The sequence below is a fragment of the Acanthochromis polyacanthus genome, chromosome 2 (genome assembly GCF_021347895.1).
Source record: "Acanthochromis polyacanthus isolate Apoly-LR-REF ecotype Palm Island chromosome 2, KAUST_Apoly_ChrSc, whole genome shotgun sequence".
Classification (NCBI taxonomy): Eukaryota; Metazoa; Chordata; class Actinopteri; family Pomacentridae; genus Acanthochromis; species Acanthochromis polyacanthus.
The window spans coordinates 10,379,322-10,406,954 of record NC_067114.1 but is presented as its reverse complement, the minus strand read 5'-3'; the positions used below and the strand labels follow the sequence as shown (position 1 = coordinate 10,406,954).

The following is a 27,633-nucleotide window of genomic DNA, read 5'->3' as shown; positions in this document are numbered from 1 at the left end:
AGAAAAGAAGAGTGGTCTAATCATTTTTTCCATGACTGTATGTCTGTTAATACAGTAAGTTATCATGAAAAGAAAACTGATTTCCCCATTTCATCAGTGTATCACTCTGTAGTACTGTAGTACACTGCCCTCACTGTTTCTTCACCTCCTGTTTCTTCACAGTTGATTGGTAAAGAGGTCATTTTCACATTTTCAACAATAAACCAAAACAGCTACTTGCAATTTTGGTCTTCTTTGCTGTGGTTAGAAGCTGTTTGTGTGACACTGAAACGCTAAAGACTGGGACAGAAAGTTTGCCCACTATCCCACAATTCCCGCTTCATGGGAAGCAGACCAAACCCTGCTATCATTAGCCGAGAAACAAAGGAAATGTAAATATACATCACATTTAAATGGCCACAGATTACAGTAGTGACTGAGGCTTTGAATTTGTTTGCTTAGCAGTCTCAGCATTGAAGTGTTAATCACAAACACGAAGCTGAGAGGAATTGCGCTTCGTCATTTCCTTTCATTGTATTTGTGTTGACAAAAATAATGAGTAAAATGACTTTCTGCCATAGACTGACTATAGAAGAGCTTGTACAGAGAAACCACTGACTGTAGATGAAGATAGCTCAGCTTTCAGTGACGCAGTCATGGGTTTCCTGAAGAGCAGCTTTGGAGCTCGTTGTGTTTCTCAGGCCATCACCCATCTTGACAGCACCGGATACTGCCTCATTATTATCATAAATGAGCTAAGAAATTGATTATCAGTGAAGCTGAGGTGGGCAATGCAAACAACTATGGGTCACAGATGGTCTTTTGATGGCACCAACTTGCCACGCCTTTAATTATTCAAAACTTTTAGCCTGAATACAGTTTAAACCGGTGAGTTATATAAAAGTCACCACAGTGCAGTTGTCATAAACAAAAAAAAGTAGCAATAGAGACCAAAACTGCTCTTTGCACCGGACTGTAAACATGGTTATTTCTGATATAAAGTTTCGCATTTTTACATGGGGTTGATGGGAATTGACTTACTTTTAGAGTCAGCCTCAAGTGGCCATTCTAGGAACTGGCAGTTTTGGCACATGGTCTTAATTTTCTGTTTGCCAAAAATCAAAAGTAGGAATAATAACATATCCAGGGATGACTGATGATCAAAAAAGGTGAGAAATAGAACTATATTTTATGCAATCAAGAAGTTTATCTGCTTATAATAATGGTACTGCTGTTTAAATGCATGGAGGGAAACTCAGGTGTCTTTGTACATGATTCATGACAATGTTCAGTTTACTGGATGCATTGTCTATACAGTGAGTCCCCACAGGATGGCAGGAGAGGACTGACTATACTGCTGACTTCTTTGATTTTAACATGATCATGCTGTTTTACTTTCTGAGGTGTCAGATAATTGGCAGAATATGGTGTAGTCTTTGACTGAAGTGGTATGTTCACCAGATGAGGCAAAACATCTGACAATGAGACAGCTGTTCCTAATTCTGAAAAAAAGTTTGGTAAGAGTTAATTCGTTTTCTTTATTGTCCGTGTTGTGACCGTGTTTGTTTTGTGCTCCAGCTCAGGTTTGTCCAATGGGCCCAATGCAAACTTGCTGACCATTCCCAAGCAGAGATCCTCCTCTGTTACCCTCACATACCATGCAGGGCCCCGGAGAGCAGGTGAGATTTAACCACAAAACCTCCCATCTCAATGCATTGTAGTTAATTGCTCATGTTTTGACTCTGTCTTTTTATCTTCTTAAGCACGTCTCCCAGCCTGAGCCCAGTCACCTCACCAAGCCACAGTCCTCCTGTAGTCGGTACAGTTCTTCATCATCGCTTGTCACTCGATCGCCTGTGGAGTTCCCAGACACGCTGACTTCCTGACAAAGCCGAGTGTCAATTTGAACCTGCACAAGCCCTTGGCTACACACTCAGCTCACCAGATTTCCAGCAGGCCTTCCGTAGCTCCACCTTACCTCTCTGCACGAGGTAAGACCTGCAGAGCTTTCGCCGTGTCTTTCTCAAAATTGTCTTTTACGTCAGAGATTCTAACAATGCATTTCAATAATGGAGTGCAATTGGTCATGTGTGCGATTGTCCATTCCAGCTGTGGGCGTCAGATGCTCAAGGGAGTTTCCAGCGGCGATACAGCAGAATCCCATCAACCGTTTAGCAGCGAGGCTCAACGGGGACGCTCAGGTACACAGAATTACATCTGTTTCACATTAGTGGGATGCAGTCACGGAAGACAATCATGGCAAGTGCTGTAGTGTTCAGGTTTAAAAGAGGAACACGTCAGGGGGTTAATGCTGCTCTCTGCTGGACTCCAACAACATTGCAAGTTGATTCTTACCCAGACAATGACACATACAGAAAGAATGAACTTCCACTGGGTATTTTTCCATGCCTGCTCTTTGTTACATTCAAAGCTAAGATTTTATCAATGAACTCACAATTAGCCACTGTGTGTTCTGGTATCAATTTTATTATTTTTCTGTTCACTTTACAAGGCAATCAATTTAAAGAAAAGAACAAAAGTAAAATAAGCTTTACTAAGGACAAGTTCTTGTCATATCAAAAGCTTGTTGGAATACTCAATAAATAACTATTTGCTGAATGTAGTAAATTCAGTATAAAACCAATGAAGTTTTTTTCCCACTCAAGTTTTTATTTATTTTTATACAATTACGCAAAACCAACAAAACAATTGAGCAATGACTGGTAGTAACAGACCATCTACATCATCCTTCAGTCCTGTAATCATAATTTTCCCCTCCAATGTTGCCATTTGGAGTCTTTTATTCTGTCCACTTAGTCCATTTTGTCCATTTGTGCTTCCTGTAGTCTCAGTTTGTGAGTTAAGTTTTCCATTATGTAGATTTCCTCAGTAATTTTCAACCGTTGGTCCTTTGTTGGTGGTCCTGTTTTCCCCAGTTTCTCATTATGTTTTTTTTACATGCCACGAGCAGCATTTTGATTAAATATCTGTCATTTCACATCACACTGTCTTCAGAGAAATTACAAAGATAAAGCACACTGCAACTCAAAGGGATCTTGTAAGCCCATTATTTGTTGTAGCTTTTCAGATATGGTTTCCCAAAACACAGTTATTTTCTGACATTTCCAAAAAAAGTGAGTGGTGTCTTGTTCTCCACACTCTCGCCAATATTTCTGATGTCGGTTTAGCTGTTTATTTTTAATCTTTGGTGTAATATTTCTTTCTATTCTATTCTATTCTATTCTATTCTAAAGAAGCATGCCCAAGTTTTCCAGGATAACTCCCTCCATACCCACGAACTACTACATGTGAGATGAATCTTCCACATGTGAAATTCAGTTTTAACACAATAAAGTGGAGTGATAATGTGCAGTAAGGGCACATACTTTTAACTCTTTGGTCTGTTTGTGTAGGTATGTCGACCACTGATGGCTTCTCACTGAGTCGTACGTGTGTCTATAAAGCAGGTGAAGGAGTGGATTTCACAGGGGAGCCTCTGATCAGAGAGGAGAGCGTGGAGGCGGACGTGTCTGGAGACGGGAAGCCAGACGTCGGAGGAAACCAGGGACTGGCGGATGAGGAGAAGGAGAAGAGCCAGAGCACAGAGCAGCAGACTCAGGAATCAGAGGTGAGTTTGATCAGAGAGTCTCTGCTTACAGTATGATCAACTGCAGCACTGCAGACGAAACAGCTGTGTTATTTGGGATGCTGTTGGTTTTAACCACATCCATAAGCATGATTATTTGCTCCACATCCTGCAGATATGTCTCAGATGTATTCAATTCAACAACTTCTTACATTACAGTGTGTGTCAACACACAGAGATTCTGTTTTAATTCATGGACACTTAGACAGTTCTTCTCTGAGAAGAATGGAACCCACAACCAATTTATGTAATTGTATAATTGGCATCATTTTGGTTTCCCCAGAGAGACTATGATTAATCTAAACTGCCATTCCTTTCACATTTCTACAGAGAAGAGCTTTTGTTAATTTCTGCAAATTGTGTGAAACTAAAATCAGCCGATGTTTTGTAAAATCCTTTTTCACTGTAGCCTTTGAACACTGTGTTGTTGTTACTGGTCTGTATGCTTCATATTTAGACAGATATTTGGTTATAGTTATCTTCGTATGATGTATTTTTTTTACATGTTATATAAAGCAATTCAAGGATACTTAAATACTACACACAAACTTCTGACTAAACTGTCATCAGCCCAGTTGTAGAACATAACAGATAAAGGTCATATTTGTGCTTTAGCTGCATTATTTTGTTGTTTTTATTTATCATGATTCCAGTCATATCTTAGTCCCATTCTAAATCTACACAACCTAAACATTTGGTTGTCGTTTCCAGGGTGAACAGGAGTTCAGGTTAGATCCAATGCTGGAGGACACGAGGATCTAATGGAGAGGATGAACACCTGGAACTTCCAAATCTTTGACCTGGTGGACAAAACAGGAGGGAAGACCGGAAGAGTCCTGAGCTATGTGAGCAGAAAAATCACAAACCAATTTCTTGTAGCGTGCGGTTTAAACTGTTAATCCGTCCCAAAAAAAGAGAGACAGCTGCACCACACTGCAAATGTAAATATGCAACATGTCAGTTATAGGTATTATGAGTTTCAGTTGGTGCAAACAACTCTTTTTAGTTTAAAATCTAGTCTTGCGTGCACACTAATGTTTAACTTGCCTATTCAGCTGATCAGTGATAGTGTTGACTATCTTCTGCTTTGGTTGGTGTTTCAATAAATCTTGCTTGTGTTTCCTCAGGTGACATACACCCTTTTCCAGGATATGTGTCTGTTTGAAATTTTCAAGATCCCTGTGAAGGAATTCATGACATATTTCTGTGCTCTGGAAAACGGCTACAGAGACATTCCCTGTGAGTGTTACGCTGTGCTTGTATGGTGTATTCAAAGACTGTTTCATGTATTACAGGAGGGTGTTTACATGCATTATTGGACCATCTGATACTGAGGATTCAGATTTCAGCAAGCCATAAATTTAAATGATTGCGAGCAGAAACGGTAAAATAGATGTAATTGAAAACTGTTGTGGTGAAAAACACACAGACCATAACCGGGTCCATGCTACTGATGTGCTCCACGCTGTTTGGTACCTGACCACTCGACCAATCCCTGGGTTCCAGCAGATCCACAGTGAGCACGTGACAGGAAGTGACACAGGTAAACATCAGTGACTCATAAACTTATCAGTCATAGATCAGTGTTACAGTTTAATTTACATACACACGTGGACAAAATTGTTGGTACCCCTCAGTTAAAGAAAGAAAACCCACAATTCTCACTGAAATCACTTGAAACGCACAAAAGTAACAATAAATAAAAATTTATTGAAAATTAAATAATCAAAAACAGCCATTACTTTTGAATTGTTGATTAACATAATTATTTAAAAAAACAAACTAATGAAACAGGCCTGGACAAAAATGATGGTACCTCTATAAAGATTGAAAACTATTTGACCAGAGTGACATGATTAACTCAGGTGTGTCATTTAATTGACATCACAGGTGTTTCCAAACTCATAATCAGTCAGTCTGCCTATTTAAAGGGAGACAAGTAGTCACCCTGCTGTTGGTGAAAAGGTGTGTACCACACTGAACATGGACAACAGAAAGCGAAGGAGAGAATTGTCCCAGGACATCCGAAAAAAATGATAGACAAACATCTTAAAGGTAAAGGCTATAAGACCATCTCTAAACAGCTTGAAGTTCCTGTGACAACAGTGGCTCATATTATTCAGAAGTTCAAGACCCACGGGACAGTAGCCAACCTCCCTGGACGTGGCCGCAAGAGGAAAATTGATGACAAATTGAAGAGACGGATCGTTGGAATTGTATCCAAAGAGCCCAGAGCAACCTCCAAAGAAATTAAAGGTGAACTCCAAGGCCAAGGTACATCAGTGTCAGATCGCACCATTCGTCGTTGTTTGAGCCAAAGTGGACTTCATGGGAGACGACCAAGGAGGACACCACTGCTGAAAAAAACTCATAAAAAAGCCAGACTGGAATTTGCAAAAATGCATGTTGACAAGCCACAAAGCTTCTGGGAGAATGTCCTTTGGACAGATGAGACCAAACTGGAGCTTTTTGGTAAGGCACATCAACTCTATGTTCATAGACTCAAAAACCAAGCATACGAAGAAAAGAACACTGTCCCTACGGTGAAACATGGAGGAGGCTCAGTAATGTTTTGGGGCTGCTTTGCTGCATCTGGCACAGGGTGTCTTGAAAGTGTGCAAGGTACAATGAAATCTGAAGACTATCAAGGCATTCTGGAGAGAAATGTGCTGCCTAGTGTCAGAAAGCTTGGTCTCAGTCGCAGGTCATGGGTCTTCCAACAGGACAATGATCCAAAACACACAGCCAAAAACACCCAAGAATGGCTGAGAGAAAAGCGTTGGACTATTCTAAAGTGGCCTTCTATGAGCCCAGATCTGAATCCCATTGAACATATGTGGAAGGAGCTGAAACATGCCATTTGGAGAAGACACCCATCAAACCTGAGACAACTGGAGCTGTTTGCTCATGAGGAGTGGGCCAAAATACCTGTTGACAGCTGCAGAACGCTCATTGACAAATACAGAAATCGTTTAATTGCAGTGATTGCCTCAAAAGGTTGTGCAACAAATATTAAGTTATGGGTACCATCATTTTTGTCCAGCCCTATTTCATTAGTTTGTTTTTTTAAATAATTATGTTAATCAACAATTCAAAAGTGACGGCTGATTTTGATTATTTAATTTTCAATAAATTTTTATTTATTGTTACTTTTGTGAGTTTCAAGTGATTTCAGTGAGAATTGTGGGTTTTTCCTTCTTTAACTGAGGGGTACCAACAATTTTGTCCACGTGTGTACATGGCTTCTCCACATTCATTCAGTGTCTATTCACGTTACAGCCTGCATACAGTAACTGTCCGAACGGATGTCAGTTCTGAGAAATAAAACGTTTTTAACCCTCATGTCGTCCTGCGTGTCAAAATTGACATGTTTTAAAGTTAGAAAATGTTGGGAAAAATACATTTTCACAGTGAAACTTCTGATGTCCACATTTTCTTCATTTTTGGGAAATCCTTGGATCATTTTTTGGTGGAAAAAAATAAATGTTAAAAATGTTTCTTCAGAACATTCACAAAAAAATCCATCAAAATCCAGCGAATTTTGCTGGATTTTTGTTGATTTTTTTGTGAATGTTCTTAAAGAAAATATTAGAAGTTTTACTGATATATATATATATGTCATCACTTTATATATTTTTAGGATTTTTTTGGAACAGTGCTCATTTTTTGGAAATATTTACAAGAAGACAACATGAGGGTGAATGTAGTTAGTCCCTGCTGCTTCCTCAGAGCATAAAAATGTGGCGAGCATGGTAACGATCACCTTTAACTAGTCAGAGACGTCTCGGTTTGCCAATCCTAATGAACAGCTTGTGGGTTACGTCACTTTTTTACATGAGTGAATGTGGTTTGGCAAGGAGCCAGCCTTCGAGGAACAGAGCAGAATAATTAGGCAACTAGGCATGATTACACTAATCATGCAAACAGATCGACTGTGTAGTTTAAGTGTAGATCGGTTTAAAATGCAGCAAATCCTTGTCATTGCTCGATACATTGTAGCCCTACCAGAAATGATTTGACACTTATCTACTGATGTCACACATTGATTGATTGATTGATTGATTGACTGTATCCCAGAACAGCTGTGAATTGATAAAAGGGAAATGAGAGGGATTTAAAAAAAATATCAGTAATGTGAAAAAGCAGTGTAAACATTAAATAAATGGATAGAGAGCACTGTGTGTGAGTGTGTCCAGCATCATGTTTCTTTGTTCTGTATCTGCCTAACTGCAGAAAGAGCTACAGCTGAAACCTGATTTTACAGTGACAGCGTCTTATTTTTCATCACTGTGACCTCATTAACATCCTTCATCTTTGTTATGTTCCAGATTCAGATAGTGGAATCTCTCCAGGCAGGATATCCTACGCCTCCTCCAAGAGCTCCTCGATTTCAGAGGACAGCTACGGCTGTCTGGCCTGGAACATACCTGCCCTGGAGCTCATGGCCCTTTATGTAGCAGCTGCAATGCACGACTATGACCATCCCGGTCGCACAAATGCCTTTCTAGTAGCCACTAATGCACCTCAGGTAACACTACAGTGTCTGTTTGAAGTGTTGCAGATAGAATTCCAAATACAATGACATCAAAACACTTGGGTATAGAAAAAAGGATAACATGTTCAAAATATCCAAAATCACCTATTACTACGACTGTTGGAAATGCTGTTGTAAAGTTAGATAAAATGCAAAAGATTCCAAGATTATTTTCCTCATTAGAATATCTTTTCTAGTCACTGCATTCCCAGAACATTGGTCCTTTACTTTGTCTGGACATCACACACCGTGTTGGATGTCTACGATGTTGAAGTGAAATATGGGTGTTTTTACTTCTTCCGTTTGTAAATCTCCTTAAACTTGGTGAAAGCTATTTGTTTAAAAAAAAGCAACATTCTTTATGGATTATAAGGAAGTAATATACAATTTGCTGCAGTATCGCCATTTGTCCATGTATGTGTTCTGTGAGGAATCCACTCAGAATAGAGGATCACTGTTTGTGATGGGTTAAAAAGTGCATTTCTAACAGGAAACTCTTTTCTTTGAAGACAAACAGACAAAGAGCAAATATCGATACTGCTGTCTCGGCCTCTGATAAGTTCTGTGTATATATGCAGAATCACATGGCTGCCTCTGTCTGTCTGAGTGGTCACTGGTGCAAGACTGCAAGACTATTTTCCTCTTTACAACAGAATAACTTCCTATTGACACAAGCGGTTGTCTTTATCATATTTGCTAATAATGCAGTAATGCAACCTCTGATGTAGTAAACAGTACATATTCATCTTTAACTTCTACCTGCCTCAGTGTCATTTGACCTGACACACGTTGCATTCATGGTCCGTCCAAATGCATTATGTCTCCAGCTTTACAGTTAGTCTTTAACTTGATTCAACACTGTCCTTATATTACTTTCTGTACATGCTTCATAACACAAAGCCAGTTTTCTGCTTGATTGACATGAACACAGGAAATGACAGCCTCCTTGTGGTGTCTTAGTGTTACTTGATGCACCGAGACAAAGTTAACTTATTTCTACGTACTCTTCCTCCAGTGGAGATCATATGTAAGACTAGAGTCTTCCCACTTGGCCAGCTCAGCCCAGGAGAAATGAAATGGTTAAGCACTTGCCCCAGTTTCAATGTTGTACTTTCACAACGTGTCCAATGATAGCAGTCGCACTGTCTGAGTTTTGTCCCAGGAAAGTGGGTTAAAAGAAAGCAGACGGACCCTTCACCTATTGATCACTGATGATGTTGACAGCCCTTATCTCTGCTAAAAGGATCTTAAGTCTTTCTTGGTATCTAATAGCTGCTTTTAGCCTGTTTGTCCCCTCAGCCATATGTTTATCTGTCATATTTCTGATTTCATCAGCAGATACCCTCTTGTCTTTTCATCTCATTTATTGAGCGCTTGCTATTTTTAAATCCATTACAAATTGTGTAACTCGTACGCAGACGCGTTACGTAAGCACATTCATTACAAGCATTTTAGAGGAAATTGTGGGAATCTTCTTAGTGCGTCCTCTTTCCCCTCTCTCACCGCTTCGTCCGTCGTTGCTTCCTGTGTGATGCAGGCGGTGCTGTACAACGACCGCTCGGTGCTGGAGAACCACCACGCTGCGTCTGCCTGGAGCCTCTACCTGTCCCGGCCCGAGTTCAACTTCCTGGTCAACCTGGATCACGTGGAGTTCAAACGTTTCCGCTTCCTCGTAATCGAAGCTATACTGGCCACAGACCTCAAGAAGCACTTTGATTTCCTGGCTGAGTTCAACTCCAAGGTATGAGATTCTCAAATCCCTTTAACCCTCATGTTGTCCCCCCCGTATGTCAAAATTGACGGGTTTTAAAGTTTGAAAATGTGGAACAAAATATGTATTTTCACAGTGAAACTTCCGATGTCCACATTTTCAACGTTTTTGGGAAATCTTTGAACATTTTTGGTGGAAAAAAATAAATGTTAAAAATGTTTCTTCAGAACATTCACATAAAAATCAACCAAAATCCAGCGAAATTCGCTGGATTTTGGTTGATTTTTATGTGAATGTTCTTAAAGAAAATATTAGAAGTTTTAGTGATTTATATGTAATCACTTTAGATATTTTTAGGATTTTTTTTTGCAAGATTTTTACTCATTTTTTTGAAAATATTAAGAATTTTCTTACCAAATTTGGTGGATTTTTTAAAAAAATATATAGCTTTTCAGGGAAACTTTTAAGGAATTATTGGATTTTTTTTTCCTGAAGGTTTTGCAAATTTTCAGAAATTTAGAAAATTTCTTTTTGCTGAATCTTTGGATTTTTTTCAGACGAGAAAACAATATTTTTTGGTGCCTGTAAATGAGGACAGCAGGAGGGTTAAAGCTTCTCTACAGAAAGTGTACATTTGTTTATCCTTTATCAAAATTTTCATTCAAGCATTGAGAGGTAGATATATTAAGATTTAGCTGAGCCCCAAGCAGCACAATAAATGCAGGATAAACTGGTTGACTAGTTATAATAAAGCATCCATCTTTCTTGTTTGCCAACAGGTGAATGATGTGAACAGTCCAGGAATTGATTGGACCAATGAGAACGACAGACTGCTGGTGTGCCAAGTGTGTATCAAGCTGGCAGACATCAACGGACCGGCCAAAGTCCGTGACTTGCACCTCAAGTGGACAGAAGGCATCGTCAATGAGTTTTATGAGCAGGTACAGACTGCGTGCTAATGCTGCAGAGTGTATTCATTCATCACAGATCATTTCATTTTATCGTTTTATTGAACTTTTTAAAATAATACAATAAATCTGATTTTGTCTCTTTTTTTTTTTGGGGTAAAATCAGAGTCGTCCTGTTGCCATCATAAATACTCTTAGCAAAGAACATATAACTCGCATCCCAGAGAAAGAAGCTTAGAATAATTACTTGGAAAAAATCCTTTTAGCTCACTCCAGTTCAGTGTTTTTCAGTCTTTGTTGTCCTGCAAGGAAAGTGTGTTTGTTGTTACGGCAAAACCAGATGCAAAGATCTTAATAAACCAGTTAGAAGGTGTAACAGGAATGGCATTCTGATCCTCTCTGTTTATAAAGCCACGTGTCAGCTGTCATAGCTAAAGATCTGTTTTGAAATGCGATCTTTGCTTTTAATCCTCAGGGAGATGAGGAGGCCAGGCTGGGATTACCCATCAGTCCCTTCATGGACCGCTCATCCCCTCAGCTGGCCAAGCTACAGGAGTCTTTCATCACCCACATCGTAGGGCCTCTTTGTAACTCCTACGATGCTGCTGGCCTACTTCCTGGCCACTGGATCAATGAAGCAGGTTCAGATGAAGATGACGAGGAGGGGCAGGTGGACATAGACACGGATGAAGATGAGGACGAGGAAGATGAGCTTGAAGATGAGCTGGCACCAAGTAAGATTTGACACCAACAGCTCTGCAGTAATAGTAGTTAAAGGCAGCTAGTGAGCTTATGATGGGGGTCTTTTTAATGCAACTCCTGGAAGACCCCAGTTTGCAGTGTAGCACAGAATCACAGAATTATACTCAGTAGTAAGCAGATAAAATCACTTGTAATTTACCCTCTCTGTTCACATGAATGCTCAATCGCTTTTAAAGTCCCATGCACTCTTTTCTTTCCCTGTCACTCTCTTTAGCTCCCCTTCTCTTCAGCTTTCCCCAGCTTTTTATTTTTGGCATTTAATTACATTTAGACCAACGTCACTGCAGTTATTTCCACTTCTGGTAACACCATTAAGTCACAGCCAGGCAACCTTCAACCCTTAGGAAGAGGAGGCGTGTCTGATGTGGGTTGACCTAGAAAGATAGACCCCTGACTCAGACATGACCATCCATCCAGTCGATCACAGGGCTACATATAGAGACAAACAAGCACTTGCATTCACACCAGTGGACAGTTTAGAGTTACCTATTAACCTCAGCATATCTTTGGACTGTGGGAGGAAGCCAGCGTACCTGTAGAAAACCCACACATGCGCAGGGAGAACATGCAAACTCCACACAGAAACATCCCAGGTGAACCAGGGATCTTCTAACTGCAAGGCGACGGTGCTACACACCGAGCCATTTTACGGCCCTTTAGCACTGTGTCAGTCTGAAATCACAATCAGAAAGATTTTATTGCCAAGTAGGTTTTCACAAACAAGGAGATTGACTTAGTGTTTTATTTATGGCTGTTAAAATTAATGCATTAATGCGGATTAATCCATCATCATGATTGATCTGATTAGAAATTTTAATGCAATTAACCCATCTGGAGCACAGGATGACTCAAAATCCTGGAAGCGTCTGTGGCAACACATTTTGGGAAGTTTGTCCAAGTAGACTTACCGTTGCGCATGTGCAGTTTATCTATCTATCTATCTATCTATCTATCTATCTATCTATCTATCTATCTATCTATCTATCTATCTATCTATCTATCTATCTATCTATCTAATCCCTTCTTTCTTGAGTATGCTTGTTGCTCATGCAAAATGAAACGTGAGTAATATAGATTAAAAATGAATGATATTTTAACACGATTAATCAAAATTAATCCATAGCAACCCTGTGATTAATCAGATTAAACATTTTAATCGTTTGCCAGCACTAGTTTTATTACATGAAACTTAACAGTAATGTAGAGATAAAAAAAGAAGTGTTGCCAGTCAGTAGGCAGTAGGTGTTGAAAGACAAATAAGCAGCGTTACAAGTCAAATTAGCAGTAAGTTTAATCAAGGGTTTTTAAATCACAAAAAGCAATAGAGATACTTTCAGTGTGTAGGAATGAAATGGGGTATATAGTTGTGTTTACATCACAGTTCCACCAGTCTAAACACGTTTTTCCTCTCGTTCGCTGCAGGAAGGAGGAAAAGCCGGTTGTTCTGCAGCATCATGCAGCACCTGACGGAGAACCACAAGGTGTGGAAGAAGATCATCGAGGAGGAGGACAAGAGCAAAGAGCTCGGCAAACAGCAGCCAGCAGACAGCTTGCCCACCTCCCCGTCAGACGACATCCAGGTGATCCAGGAGGAGGAGGAGGGAGAGGAGCGTCAGTAGCAGGACACGAGAACAGAACAGAGATGTGTGAAGAAGAAAAGGAGAGGCAGCAGAAGGACACGAGTCCCTCGACCACCTGCCTTTCACTGACAAACAGTTGACAAATGCACATAAAACACACTTTGCTCCCTCACACACACACACACACACAAATACAAACACACACATATTGAAATATTCACTGTGCAGACACTCAGATGCTTAAGCAGTCACGTTGTTTTTGGAGAAACAAAAAGGCCTTACTACTGTGAGCGGATCCTTACTGCAACGGTGGGGGCCCAACTCCTATGCACTTTCACCCCATGGAGAGTCAAGTGCACCCAGAAAAACAAGCACCAGAACTGAGGAGGAAGGTGCAGAAGAAGAAGAAGAGTGTGGATGGGGTCCAGCATTAACTTGCCCTCCATGGTAACCTGGCTGTGATGCTGCCTTGAATGCAAAGCGCTTAACACCTCCCTTAGGTACAAAACAATTTCTGTATATTTAAAAAAACAAAAAACAAAAAGGTAGAGGAAAAGTACTGACGCAAGTGACATCATGAAATGATCGATACCCTTTACCAAAGTGAACAGTTCATACATGGAAAGACAAGAGACTGACACTGTTTCAGCCTCAATGTCAGGTATATTTTTGAATTATATATATATATGCATATATATATCAAATGATGTGCCTGTCTGAACCTTTACTAAGTCCATATTGGCCCAGAGCCTAGGCTTGTGTAGTTCTCTCTCCTTGCTGGCGACACGAAACACTGTATCAGACTCAGTCACAGAGACATTATTGAAATGTTGACTGATTAATAGCATTATATCTGCATCATTTTTGATGCTTTTACTCATGTGTACCACCCGTCTTTTTTTTTTTTTTATTCTTTAACTCTCTGTTCTTTATTTTGTTTGAGTGTGTGAATACTTTTGGCAGGAATGTGATAGAGAGAATGAGTAGGGAGAAAGCGAGCACATTTTTAATTATTTTAGTATGTAATTTGTGTGTATGTTTGTGTGTCCTTTTTAGTAATGGTCGGTTTCTAATCAGTGAAATGTCCTCTGATGTTTAACATGTCGCATTCAGATCAGGAGTGCTGTTTCAATGAATGGATTCTTCATTTTTCCTTTTTTTTTTTTTTGATTCTAAGTATTTTTTTAAAGGTTACTCAGGATTCACGCAAAGTTGAATAATTATTTTGCAAGAATTTATGTCATTAATATGAAATACACTTTAAAAAAAAACGAAGAAAATTAAAAATCTGGGTGACTGAAGTAGTTTGTAATCTCTTAATGAACAACGTGACTACAAACAAATTCAAGCGATTGAAATCCTCCGTGACAGAGGAGCAGACAGTATGTGCTGTCTCCTGGCCATTCATACACTGTTTGCATAACCTTTTTACAACCTCACTGGCGGAATAGCTTCTAGATTGTCAGCAGACTGCAAACGTCTCTCCTGAAGCTACACGATACATTTTGCAGTTCTATAGCAGTACATTAGGCAGTTTTTTTTTCTTTGTAATTCAGTATTCTCTGCATCGTTTTGTAAACCAACAGTCTAAATTCACATGAGATGAACTGAATCCTCATCCAACCTTCATTTTTTTTGTCAAAACCCATAACTCGGCCAGTGTCTCAAGAAGGGATCCAGGGTTTCATGTCACTTTGGTTTTGTTTCTCTATATATAAATATATATTTTATGACATGCCACGAGGCAGGTCACAAAACTACTAGTTCTCTAATTTTGTCTCTAAGAACTCTTGGCATTCCACTAGAAAAAGACGTTTTGTCAAAGGGAAGGCACGGTTGTCGCCTGGATCCTTATTAAATCATAACCTCTGGAGAAAAATGTTAAGTAAGCAGTGTAAACCGAGATAGTAATATTTAAAGACAAAAAACTAGATACAGATGTGCACATTTTAATACCAAACAAGTGTTTAGCCGCTGTACAAAAGAGTATGTGCATATAAATATATATTTTTTAAATAATCAAATGAATGCATCTGTTTTCTACACACAGCTGACATGTTGTACATTGCGATCCTGTAATTTACCTTTTGTGTTTCCAGAGTTTTTATCGACTTCTATTTACAGGTGTGGAACTGTGGGGGCTTGGTGTTTTTGATTTTGGTTTTTCCACTTCAGTCTCTCCTTTTTTCTGTATCGTAACCACTCTTGTATCCCTCACTGTCTCTCTCTGTCACTGTCGTATCACTTGACCCAACTAGTGCCAAACCTTCCCTGCATACTGTAGTTTGTGGGCCGTGTTATGCTGATCGGCAAATATTTCTCTGGGCTCCGGTACTGTTCGTGCGAGAGAAACGGTCAGATGTCCCTCCAGGATCAAGTGACAGCAACAAGAGTCAGAGTTGGACTCGGGTTAGGGCCGTGTACACGTTCTGACAAATCTGTCACCACTTTTTGTTCTCACATGGACCCACGCTGGATCATAAAGCCTCGGTAGCTCCTGAACCTGACATATTCTGGCTCATTAAGTTGTAAAAGTGTGTTCGCTTCTCACTGTGCAGTCCTTCAAACCACAGTGTCCTCTGATGATTGTGCCATAAATACATCTATGAATGGTTGTTACCCTTATGCAGCATCAATATACGTACGTTTGTCTAATGTAACCATTCACCCTTATCTACATTGTGGGGGCAACAGATTTTTTTGTTGTTATTTATAGCTGTCATAAAACACCATCCCTTAAGTATGATCAATTCTCATTGATTTTTATTGGTGTTTGTGTGTGTCTTTGTCAACTCACAATATACACTCTTTTTTTTTTTTTCTTTTTTTGTCCATGCCACCTCAAATAAACAGAAAGAGACCCTAAATGCAGCAACGGCACACTCACACATGTTTTAACTTATAAGGCCCCCCCCCCCCCCCCAGGAGATTGTGAGCCTGGACAAACTGGGCTTGACTGACAACAGACTGCTTAGCCTCCCATTTATGTTACTGCAGAACACCTGAGTTATGTAGAGTTCAGCCCGAGCAGACGTCTAATCAGCCATAGGAGCAACGGATCAGTCCATGATGTGTGAAGTCAATACAAGGTACATTTTCCCAACAACACTTACAAGCAGAAATTCAGCATGTTTCAGTTCATTTCTTTCATTTAAATTCTCTCATCGTTTCATTTTAGCAGCAGAAGGACTCTGTTTTTAGGATTAACCTTCTACAAACCAGCATCCATAGTGGAGCGTTTAAGTTGGTGCAGAGTAAATAGAGCTAAAGGATGAGTTAAAATTATTCCTGATCACCTCGGGGTTATGTAAGAAGTTGCTAATGTCCTATGGGTCTGCTCAAATGGTAAATAAGCCACTTTTGGTTGCTGGTGACTTTACTGTATGACTTGAATGCAATGTCAGCCCCAAAGTCACAACATCATCTCACCATACCATTAATCACTGCATGGGCGTCGGTTTTGTTTGAACATTGGTGTCTGTGGGTTGTCCCTAAGGAAGTTTTGACCATCACACATTTTTTAACTCGCATTCTGGGGAATTTTTACACATCAGTTTGTGCCTTTTCCTGCGTTAATTTTTGGTGGAAATGTCTTTACTTGTGTAAAAGAAAAATTCAGGCACCTATAGTACAAAATATATTGGAATATAATGCACGAAGGATCTCAGGGATTTTCCTGTGCATCAGCTTTTCTCAATATTATCTGAGTCAGCACACAAAAACGCAAAATTTCTGCCCTCTGTTGTGTCTTTTCTTTGCTCGCATAACATCTTTAAAGTGCATGTGGCACCAGTTCACACCCATGATAAATGTATTCACTTTTATTAGTTTCTAAACCTCTGGACGTCACCATCTCACGTATTCCGACAAGATCTCTGCTCAACCTTTTGTCTATTTTAAACATATCACACAAATCTATGTTTTGGGATGACTCTTAGGAATCGTGTACGTCTCAATCGAAGCAAGAATACAGCAGATTTTGGCAAAAACTGATCACAACACTGACCTCGTTTAAGCCTCTAAATGAGTAAACTTGGAAAAAATGCCACATATTGTTTCTCAACTTGCACCTAAACCTGCCTGTGTGCACATGGAAGAGACAACAGTGTGTGTTTGTGTGGCTGGGGTGATTATTTTTGCCACAGAAGATTCAGTTGTTGTATGAGCTCATAATTTATACTTACATTTTGGGTCTAAAAATTGAAGGCCCCCATATTGGAGGCATTTCTGGCCTAATCTACACCAACACAACACCTATTTTATTTAAAAATAAATAAAACTCCATCCACATGAAAAAAGCAACATAACGGAAATGCTGTCAAGAACTGGCACTGATATAACCTTAAAGCCACGTTGACCAATCAGACGCCTGCAAAAAAAATTTCTATGTTCAGGTCTGGCAGGCTGAAAACAATGGTGCATCAAGGAAAGAGGAAATGGTATGTCTTATACCTCTGCTGCTCAGTATAGTGGAAGAGCACCTGCACCTTGATTTGCATTAAAACGTCCCGTTAGCAAGATCGGCACTGTCACTATTTTGGCCGCCCATCCACAAAGTCGCCTTACGCAAACAAAGGAGATAACGGTGGCTCTCACAGGCCAAAAACAATGTTTGACTACACGTCTACAAGCCAGCACTGCAAATAAAGTTCCTGAAAATCATCAACCTGGAAAGAGTTTTCTAGTAAAGTCAGTTTTCAGAGGTCTATATGTGGACAGGAGGCTAAAATGCTACATTACTAAAAAAAAAAAAAACCTGTTTTATTGGAAGGTATTGTTGCATCCATCTGCTGAAATCTAAAACTTCTGTAAATACAGCACATAATGCTCCTTCTTGACTAGTTTATAGATTATGAAAATGAGTGATGGATCAGAATCGGCAGTAGATGTCGGTGCCCTCCACCTCACGTTCATCAAAAGATTCTGCAAGTCTTCTGCAACTACTAAATCTCCACTTTTTTTCCCCATTTACAAGGTGGATTTCAGCAGCTTAGTAGTAGCTAAAAGAAGACAGGGCAAGTTTCCAGTATCTTAAGAAACACTTTATTTATATCCAAAAAAATAACTCACACAAACATTCACCTTACACATAAATGCAGCACATCGTCAGTCCTGATAAGCACCATTTAGCAGAAATCGGTGTTGCACAGTCAGTTTTTAGAAATCCACCAGGGTTACATTTGCTTTCTAAGAGAACGATTTTTCCGTAGAGCACCATCCCCGGAGAAGGGGTCAGAGTCGGCCCACGTGACGTAAATCTTGGTCCATGTCCATCACCAATACAGTGTTCAGAACTCTCTTGGAAAGTTTGTTAATCCCATTTCACCCAGCACATGTGAATTATGATGTCAGCTGTCTGAGCTGCAACAGACCTGGGCAGGCAGGGCTATGAGCGGTTATAGGTGTACATAATATCAATCATTGACACAAACTCAACCTGCCGCACCGAGGTTCATAGACATTTCATTTTGAGGGCTCAGGGCTCTGAGAACTAAATCAATAGCACATCTGTGTCCCCAGGATGTCCTTTGAGCACTTGCTACCTTTCCTGCTATTTAAATGCATTGTGCAAACATGCATATTTAGTTAGTTTAAAAAGAAAATCAATAGTAATTGAATAAAGTCGATTACATGTTCAGATACAGAGAGGCACCTCTTCTACTGAAAATCCTTTGGAGAAAAAAAATTGCAATGCACTGGAAGAATCCAGAATGATACAGTTTTTTGTACATCATGTGGTTGCATTGCTGTGCAAAGTAGTATAACTCTGGCTTGAACAGCTGAAGACGCGAGAAAAAAATTGCTTGCTTGTCTACTTGTTGTAAGGAGTGTCTCCATAGCAGGGAGCTTTCTGTTGCCTGCGGACAGCACAGATGGAGTACGGTTTGGGCTGCAGGGTCATGCCCAGTTTGGGTGTGACAGTTGGAACGGTTCCTGGTGGGAACTGAAGATGAAACCTCTGCAACAAAGTGGTAAAGAAGAGGAACATCTCCATTCTGGCCAGCTGTTCTCCCAGGCAGTGACGCCTCCCTGAACAAACAACAACAACAAAAAACAATAATTTAGACTGTCATATGCACACAGGCACAACATCTGGCTAATTTTTTATTACTGTCCTCAATAAAAAAAGTCCTTCTGGGACACACACACAACAGAGAGAGGAAAAAAGGGTTTAACTGAGGGTAGGGACTTCTGCAGATGTAAAATAAATAAAGAACTCTTCTACATTCTCTGTGTGAAAAGTCAAGTGAGACAGGCTAAAGGGATTTCTATGAGATAACGCACACTGCAAAAATGAAATTAAGAGATAGCTTGATACTAAATTGTAGGCCAACACGTAAATCTTATATTTGTTTTGATTTGAGGACTTTATGGACAGCATGAAGGGTATGGCCAACTGATCTAAATGGACTATGTGGAAATTAAGAGTTTTAGAGAAAAAAAGAGAGAACAACTGTTTTTTTCATCTAAAAAAAACAAAAAAACAAACACTTTTACAAAAACATTTACTCAGTCTTACTTGATTGCTAATGTGGGTCAAAGTTTTTGCAATGAGGCTGTGAAAAGTAGACAAATTAGAAGACCAAATAAGCTCAGTGAGTCAAGCCAAGTAAGTAAGGCTTCACTGCCATCAGTGCACATTGATCTGCACTAGCTGAGTTTTCTGCATTTTGTGGATTTACAAGAGATTTATTATAAATTCCTGCAAGCTCCACTGATCTGAGAACCTTTTAAATGTGAACTTTCCAAACAATTAGTAGGCAAATGAAACAAACACTCAGAGACTAACCCAGAGAGAATGGAAGGAAGGCTTCGCGCCTCGCAAAGTTGCCACTGCTGTCCAGAAACCTCTGTGGTGAGAAAACGCCCGGATCGTTCCAGTACTTCTCGTCAAAGTGCACCGAGTAGAGGTTTGTGATCACCATGGTGCCTTTGGGGATCGAGTAGCCGTTGACTTTTGCGTCCTGGGATGTGGCACGGAAAATACCGAGGGGCACAATGTTGCAGAAACGAAGGACCTCGTGCAGAACGGCCTCCACGAATGGCATCTTCTGTTTGTCCTCCAAAGTGGGAGCCCTTCCATTGACCAACACGCTGTCGATCTCCCTGTGCACCCTCTCTTTGCGAGGAAAAACGAGACAATGTCAGGCAGTTATTCATAATGTAACTATTACATTTAATGTGTTCATCTAATTAGGTTGATGCTTTTGTTACAACTGACCTTGTATATTGGGGTATAGAGCCATGTACAGCATTGCCCAGCGCAGGGTGTTAGTGGTGGTTTCTGTCCCAGCAATAATGAGTTCGCCCACTGAATAGATGAGATTCTCGTACGAATAAGAGGAAGTGGGGTCGCCTGCATTCTGCTCCAACTCATCCAAGTAGGCATCGACATAGTGGCGTGGTGCTTGAGGCATTCTGCCCTGGGAAAACCCCTTTATAACCTCCAGTAAGAAGTCGTAAACCTTAGCTGCATTGCGGAACAGCTTCTGGTGTTTTCCAAATGGCACATACTCAATCCAGGGGAAGGCGTTGTAGAGGAAGGCCCAGCCGCTCACGGCCAGCTCCACGTTCTCACTGAAGAGCTCAATCATGTGCTGGAACTTGCTGTCGTCGTAGGTGAAGCGCTGTCCGAAAATGATCAGATTGGTGATGTTGGACACGGCGTTGGTCACAAGGTGTTTGGGGTTAAAGGGTTTTCCCTTGTGTTTGTCGATTGCATCGAGAAAGAACATGCACTCCTCTGAGATCTTCCTCTCAAACTGTCTCTGACCACTGCCGAAGTAGCGGAAAGAGCTGCAGGCCAGTTTACGGTGTTCAATCCAGGCTTTGCCGTATTTACAGTTAAGGAGCCCTTTGGATAGTGGCGGGAAAAAACATGAAAGTGAATCATTTAAACTCCATTTAAAGTTTTAGATATTAACTGTTCCAAGCAGGACATTTGAAGGGTTATCATGTCAAAGCATCTTACCACCCATTTTGGTCATTTTCTTGAACAAAGGCAGTGATGGCCGATCTGCAAACACCTCACTCTGGTGGTAAAGGCATTCCCGGACACAGTCATACCCGTTCAACACCACAGTCAAGATGCCCCCCAGGTCAAGACTGAAAATCTGAAAGGTACACATTGCAACACTATAGTCATCCAGTACTTTGCACACGTTTGTCTTTTTTTTTGCACATTTATGTGAAGGAATGTGAGATTTGCACCACAATCGTGTGCATATTAGTCTACTTTCCTCTCCAAAGTTGGAGAAGGATCAGTTCAACATAGCAGTGAGTGAATGAAACCTCTCTTGTATTTAACAAAAGAAGTCTGCTTCCCTGGATTTTAGCAGAGGGCTTTTTTTTTTTCCAACTTCTGGGCGCCGCTAATTCTCTTCCAACCAAACCCTTATAAAACGCCAAACGTTAGGGCGAGTCTCTTTTGTTCGTTTCATAACTATTCCCACGCGTGTGCTTAGGCTGTCCGATAGGCGGAAACCCGCACAGTGTGGGCCATGCGCTGCGGCACAAGTTTGCAGCCTTCGGGGGAAAAAAAACCCCATAAATGCGCTGTAGGCAGTCCGAGTCATTACCTGTCCGTGAACTTCACTCTGCTTCTTGAGGAAGACGTGCGGCTCGGTGACCAGAGACAGAATGCTGCCGATGACTGGGATGGGGGATGGACCAGGAGGAAATCCCGGGGGTCTCCTCTGCTTGACGAGCTGGCGAACCAGCAGGAAGGCGAGGAGGGCGACAGTCAAACAGCCCGCACCGAGCAGAACCTGCGCGCAGGACACCGGCATCAGAGACGGCCACTTGATTGAAACCATCTTTTTTTCCTGCAAAAATATCTATCTCTCTCCTCCCTGCAGACAAACTCTGCTGACTTCAGCTTCTCTTCTGAGGAACTGAAGCACATATGTCTCATCTTGCACATTTTCTATCCCCCGCCTCTAAGGCTAAGATTGGCCAGAAAGTCAGAGTCAACTGCTGGTGAACTTTGTGCTGCTCTTGATCAATAATTCGGATCCCTTTTTGGTGGGCATTACGTTGAGAGGTTTGGTTGTTTCTAATTAACCTACAGAGGAGGCAGCACACCATGAAACAGCTGCTCTTTATTGGATATAAAAATGCTTTGGTTGTTTAAAGCTGCAAAATGCATTCAGATATTCGTTTGACTGAGGGGTAAACGTGCAGACTGGATGTGGATAACACTTGCACAAGCACCATTTTACTCCAAACAGTTATGTAAGTTAGATTTAAATCTATCACATCACAGTAGGAAAGACAGATGGACATTTGAGGATTAATATGTTTCATTTAAACCATAATTTGAATTCCACACAGTTTGGAAGCTTCTGTCTCTTTGTAATGTACATTTGAGATCAATAGAAAGTTGTGCAAATTGCAAGTGAATTTAAATGTCATTGCTTCTTATGTTCAGCGAACCAGAACAGTTTACAACGTAGAAATCAGATTATTATTATCAATAATTATAATAATAAGATTAATACGATTAGTTGTCACAGAACTCCAGTGTGAGGTTAAAAACGCTAAGGCAAAGCAAATAAACTCATTGCAGTTAAACAAATATAATAAGATGAAAACAAAGCATTTTAGAAACCGTTTGTCTAGATGGAATTAAAATGAAATATATGAATGTGCACAGCAGTCGTGGTTAATGTATCTGCAACAGTTAAAGTCACCAAAAATGAACAGAAAAATCTTTACACAATTTTTAACTTTTGCAAACTAAGAGGGGACATTCAGTAATTATTTTAGATCCAAGTTTCTGGTTATTCACATTTATGCGGAATATTGCTTAATTAGGCGACCAAGGAGCACTGGTAGACAGACCACTTTGTTTAAATGTTAAGTGTATTACTTAAAACATGAAATCTGACAGGAACAAACAATTCTAGAAAGCAAAGCCAGAGATTATGACATTGATGGAATAAAATCTCAGTTGGCAGCCACAATGTGGGTTTCAGGCCAAAAAATAGCTGTGAATAAAAACAACAGAGCACAGATTGGAACCGAGATTTTTCCATCATCGTGCTGTAATGCAACATAAAGTGTCTTAGTGAGGCGATGTGCTGACAGGATACTGAGTCTGTTGTCACTGCTCTCCGGTTTAATCCATCAGAACTAAGTTGTAAGCAAAATGAGCAGAAACTTAACATAGTACACACATTTTTAAAATTGAAACTAAAGCCCACATTGATTGTAATGTTATAAATAGAACTGATAACATTAATCTATATACTTTTAAGATGGTAAATGGAAGATTTACTACATACTACACACCAAACAATAACAAATCAATGAGCATCTTGTTTACCAAAACTGATATAACTGAGCTGACTAAAGAACCTTGATAAAGCATATCTCTGTGTTACCATGGTTTTAAAGCACATAAACTTTAACCCAGTTGTCAGAGAATTCTGCGATGTCGAGACAAAAAGGGAAGCAGATTCAGAGACACTCTGAGAAAGAGTTAGGAGGAAAGCCATACTCAGATTACGGCCCAATATGGAGACAACTTGTATGCTCAAGAATGTCAACTGGACAATATCTAATCACAACTTTAGTACAGTATGTGTCTTCGCAGCATCTGCCTTTTTCAGGGCCATATTCAGTACAGAGCAGGGGTGAAAGTAGTTTTAAATTCTTGCCAGTACTATTACCAAAACCCTCGTCTCGCTCTGACTTCAAGCATTTTAAACTAGCAAAGCTAAAGCACAAACAAATAAAAACATATTAATATTTTACTGTAGGCCAATGGAATAGGTAGGAATTAATAACACTTGAAAATACGGTAAACTTTTTGCTTTAATTGAAACACTGATAAACATCCAGAATACAAGGCAGGTCACGAGCAAACACTCGGAATGGAACTAAACATCAAAACACATCACCTAAAAGACTTTCCAGAGGCTAAAATAGTTACAGTAGTAGCAGTTAGTTTCTAATTTTCTGTGGTAACCCTTCTTCAGTGTCACTGTCTTCTTTAATCAAAGAGGTTATTTTCCTCTGCATTATTACTTTGACAAAATTTTTTTGACTGTTTTGTAGTGCTTCTCTCCGTTTTTACTTAAAATATGCATCTGTTGATGATAACCGCTGTAAATCTAGTTTAAAGTTTTTCAGCCAATCACAAGAACGTGTGGAATTTCAAGTGTCATTTACTGCTCGCCCCGTCCCGGCGCAAGCGGTGCTTGTTCACGTCTATTGACGAGTTGTGGGAAATGTCCCAGTGCAATAAATCAAGCGCACCTACTTGCTATTGGCTGCTATGGCCATAGCAGTCGCTGTGCTACGGAAAGTAGATACGCATGCGCACTCACGTACTGCTGAGTGAACGGTCGATAGCAGGCAGCCGGGCGGCGTACCCACAGATACCGGTGGAAGAGCGGCGTACCATCACCAGATCTTTTCCCGGTACTGCATACCGCCACCAGATCTTTTGCCGGTACGCAGTACCGGACCGTTCCGACTTACTTCCACCCCTGGTACAGAGAGAGTCGAAACATGCTTACAGCCTCAGTTTGGGATAAGCAGAATAGGAGCAAGGATCAGAGGTGATAACCTGTAGGAGAATTTCAGGTGATGTATTGGTTCAAGTCTGCTGATCAGAACTGTTGGAAGAGCCAGAAATGTTTTGGTTCTTGTAATGGGCAAAGAAGGAGTCCGTAGAGGCGGATTGAATAAGAAGGCTTACTCAGGGTTTTAATATTTTCAAGCTCACTTAGATTAAAATGAGGGATAAAATGAAGGGAAAAGAAATATTGCGGTTCGGATTTCTTCTGCAAGCAGTCAAATGTCTTGGAAACTTTCGATAGCAAGGCGAAGAGTGGTGAGATACTGTCACCTTTGTTCCCTCTTCATCCTGTAGGGGTGACTCTTAAATTTTGTTAGTTCTCTAAGGAGGGACGTCTGGAATGACCCAACCCCGGATAAGTGGAAGAAAATGGATGAATGGATGGCGGTCAGAACTTACAAAGGACTATTCATGGATGTTATGGGGATTGACAGGTCAACATGCATTTGATATTTAGCTAAATAAATCTAAAAAATTAACAAGCACAAACCTGACAAAATATTGCCTAAAAAATTTGAGACAGTCAGTAATCGAAACACAATTGTTAGTCCGCCACGGATGCGGTGCCTCGGCAGAGTTATGTGACGATAGGTGTATGTTTGTCTGTCTGTTTGTTAGCAACATTACTCAAAAGTGGACCAGCGGAAATTTTCAGGGCAAGTCAGAAATGAGACAAAGACCACCTGATTACATTCTGGCAGTGATGCGGCTTATACTGTGGATCCACAGATTTATTAAAGATTTCTGCATCATTGCAAGATAGCAGCATGGTGTCAATGTAACTATGACAACAACTGAACACTGTCACCTGCCTGCTGACGGTAACATGATTGCGATCCTACTACAAATCGACTGCTGTGGACCCATCTTGACTTATCCGTCGGAAATGATACAAGGAACAATTGATTAAATTGTGAGGATGTTTCTGAGTCCCATCAGCTCCCACCGCCCACTACATATTTAGGTCATACGATTCGGTATCCATACATAACGTACACATGCATAACACACGCCTGTGCTCAGGACAAGGCCATTTTGTTTGCGGGTACATCTAGAATAAATCACATTCTATAGTGCCATGATTACCACCACAAATTTTTTCAAGATTTCAGCCATCGGAAATGATATTACAACTGAGCTCCGTTGGCGGAGTACTGCACTCTCTGGGTGGTTTTCTTGTTTATCCTTTCATTTATTACTTGCCTGCAACTAGCTGTTTTTTATATTATGTAGAAATGGGGAGTGTTTGCAGAGGTAAATCCAAGTAAAAGTAATCTTCCCATTAATGTGCTTTCAAACAAGAAACAATTTGCACATTTGTGAAATCAGGCTTTCCACTTTGCTGTGTGATCAGTTCATCATGACTGACTCCTCATTAGACATGAAGCTGTTTATCCCGTCATTCCTTCCTGCTGAGACAGCTGGTGAGACTATTTTTTCTAGATGCATCAATGGCCTCTACAGACCTCTCCCAATCATTCAGCTATGTTAGGGCTACCTAATGAGGACATTCTTGCAAATTACTTCTTTGCTTCTTGCCAGCTCCCCTGACTCGAAAGCTATTCTGGAAGCGTTAAACACATCTGTTGAATTTAATTTAAAAAATCATGCTCTCACTGTTGGATTATCTTCTTAGTGGCTGGGTTAATGAAAACACCAGTGGCAAGTCGTCCAGGTGGTTAACATGGACCTTACCGTAACGGCACTGGAGTCAGACAAAGAAGAATCTGAGTTTTTAAAAAAACATTATATAATCAAAATAGCTATTGCTTGGAATTTTTACAGATGATTTTGATCTATAAATCAACAAAGACTGGTGTATGAGATGTTAAGAGTATACAAGTTACAGGCAACATACGAGTGAAATTAAATCTGGTAAGAAAAAAAAATTAAAACAGAAATATCATTCATGAGAATATTAATGCTGGTTCAAAAAGGACATAAATAATTTTAGGTTTGTTTCATGTTATGGTTACTTCTAAGTTCCACAAGTGTAGGAACTGTTTTTTGGAACTTTAATCTAGGGACTAGCTAGGTGAAAAGTCAGGCTATGTTGGCCTCTGCTGCATCATTTTTTTGTGCCAAAGATGTTACATTAAAAACATGTTAATAGATAGAATACATATATAGAAATCTGCTAAGCTGATCCAGAAAATGACATACCAAAAAAAAAATGAGGCTTGGTTATAGTTGTGCAGATATCAGAGCCGTCCTTACCCATAATGGTCCAACACTACCCACAGCAGTAAATGGGGAGCTGCCACCCCATAGCCATATCCTGCACTGAATCTGCTCCTGTATATGTGATTTTAATGCAGTTACTATACATGTGCTAGAACAGCATCAGTCTTTACATTATAAGGCCATTTAGAGAGCACTCTTCCTGTTCTGCAAACTGGTACATATGTGGCCATTTGATTAGTTAGGTTCCTTGGCTACTTTGGTTCTACAGTAAATCATTTACCATCTGGACAACTGGAATTATTAAGTGCATGGGGAAAATGTAGTTACTGACCTTCTCTGTTAATACTAATGCTGTCCAGAACCTCCTTTTCCCCAACAACATAATGACAGTAACAGGAACATTAAGAGGCCTTGTAATCCCTGTGCAACCTCTAGACAGGTGTTTAAATGTTAGGTTAGCTTTGGCTGGCTTAGCAATGAAGCAGGTGGAAGTCCCTTTGCTGAGACAAACGTCACTTTACGTTTGTAATTCAATGTGCCTCAGTAAAAGTTTAATGTTCTGTTTGAAGATGCTGGCAAAACATCTTTTGTTGGCTGTTCTTTTTCCACCATCCATTAAAGGTGCTCTACATAGTCAATGATGCACATTTTTCCATTTCTTCCAGTGTAAGTTGAGGTTTGGCTTCTGACGATGGCTTCAAAACATCTTTAAAACTTGCTGTCTATTCAAGAAACTGGTCCA

At 40.2% G+C, this 27,633-nt stretch overlaps 2 protein-coding genes across 2 annotated transcripts in view; one reads left to right on the top strand and one right to left on the bottom strand.

Moving 5' to 3' along the window:
- pde3b (phosphodiesterase 3B) overlaps positions 1 to 15,866 on the top strand; it is a 50,068-nt gene extending 34,202 nt beyond the window's left edge. The window contains 16 exon segments of the mRNA XM_051944872.1: positions 1,558 to 1,659; positions 1,743 to 1,800; positions 1,803 to 1,851; positions 1,854 to 1,898; positions 1,901 to 1,970; positions 2,089 to 2,180; positions 3,447 to 3,607; positions 4,337 to 4,367; positions 4,370 to 4,470; positions 4,753 to 4,864; positions 5,055 to 5,168; positions 7,954 to 8,153; positions 9,697 to 9,900; positions 10,650 to 10,811; positions 11,254 to 11,512; positions 12,963 to 15,866. Coding sequence (XP_051800832.1) covers positions 1,558 to 1,659; positions 1,743 to 1,800; positions 1,803 to 1,851; positions 1,854 to 1,898; positions 1,901 to 1,970; positions 2,089 to 2,180; positions 3,447 to 3,607; positions 4,337 to 4,367; positions 4,370 to 4,470; positions 4,753 to 4,864; positions 5,055 to 5,168; positions 7,954 to 8,153; positions 9,697 to 9,900; positions 10,650 to 10,811; positions 11,254 to 11,512; positions 12,963 to 13,159 — 1,957 coding nt within the window. The 3' untranslated portion in view covers positions 13,160 to 15,866.
- A 2,281-nt stretch (positions 15,867 to 18,147) lies between these two features.
- Positions 18,148 to 22,026, bottom strand: LOC110949935 (vitamin D 25-hydroxylase). Its single transcript, XM_022192276.2, has 5 exons — positions 21,700 to 22,026; positions 21,093 to 21,234; positions 20,343 to 20,975; positions 19,911 to 20,240; positions 18,148 to 19,150 (listed from the first exon to the last, which is right to left on the bottom strand). The coding sequence occupies exons 1-5, from the start codon at positions 21,934 to 21,936 to the stop codon at positions 18,933 to 18,935; spliced, it is 1,560 nt and encodes a 519-aa protein (XP_022047968.1). The 5' UTR covers positions 21,937 to 22,026; the 3' UTR covers positions 18,148 to 18,932.
- Between the last annotated feature and the right edge of the window lie 5,607 nt (positions 22,027 to 27,633).

Coding starts and splice junctions, on each gene's coding strand:
- LOC110949935 (XM_022192276.2), bottom strand. CDS start 21,936: ATGGTTTCAATCAAGTGGCCGTCTCTGATGCCGGTGTCCTGCGCGCAG. Junction 20,976..21,092: donor GAAAATGACCAAAATGGGTG/GTAAGATGCTTT, acceptor CACTATCCAAAG/GGCTCCTTAACTGTAAATAC. Junction 19,151..19,910: donor CTTCCTTCCATTCTCTCTGG/GTTAGTCTCTGA, acceptor TTGTTTGTTCAG/GGAGGCGTCACTGCCTGGGA.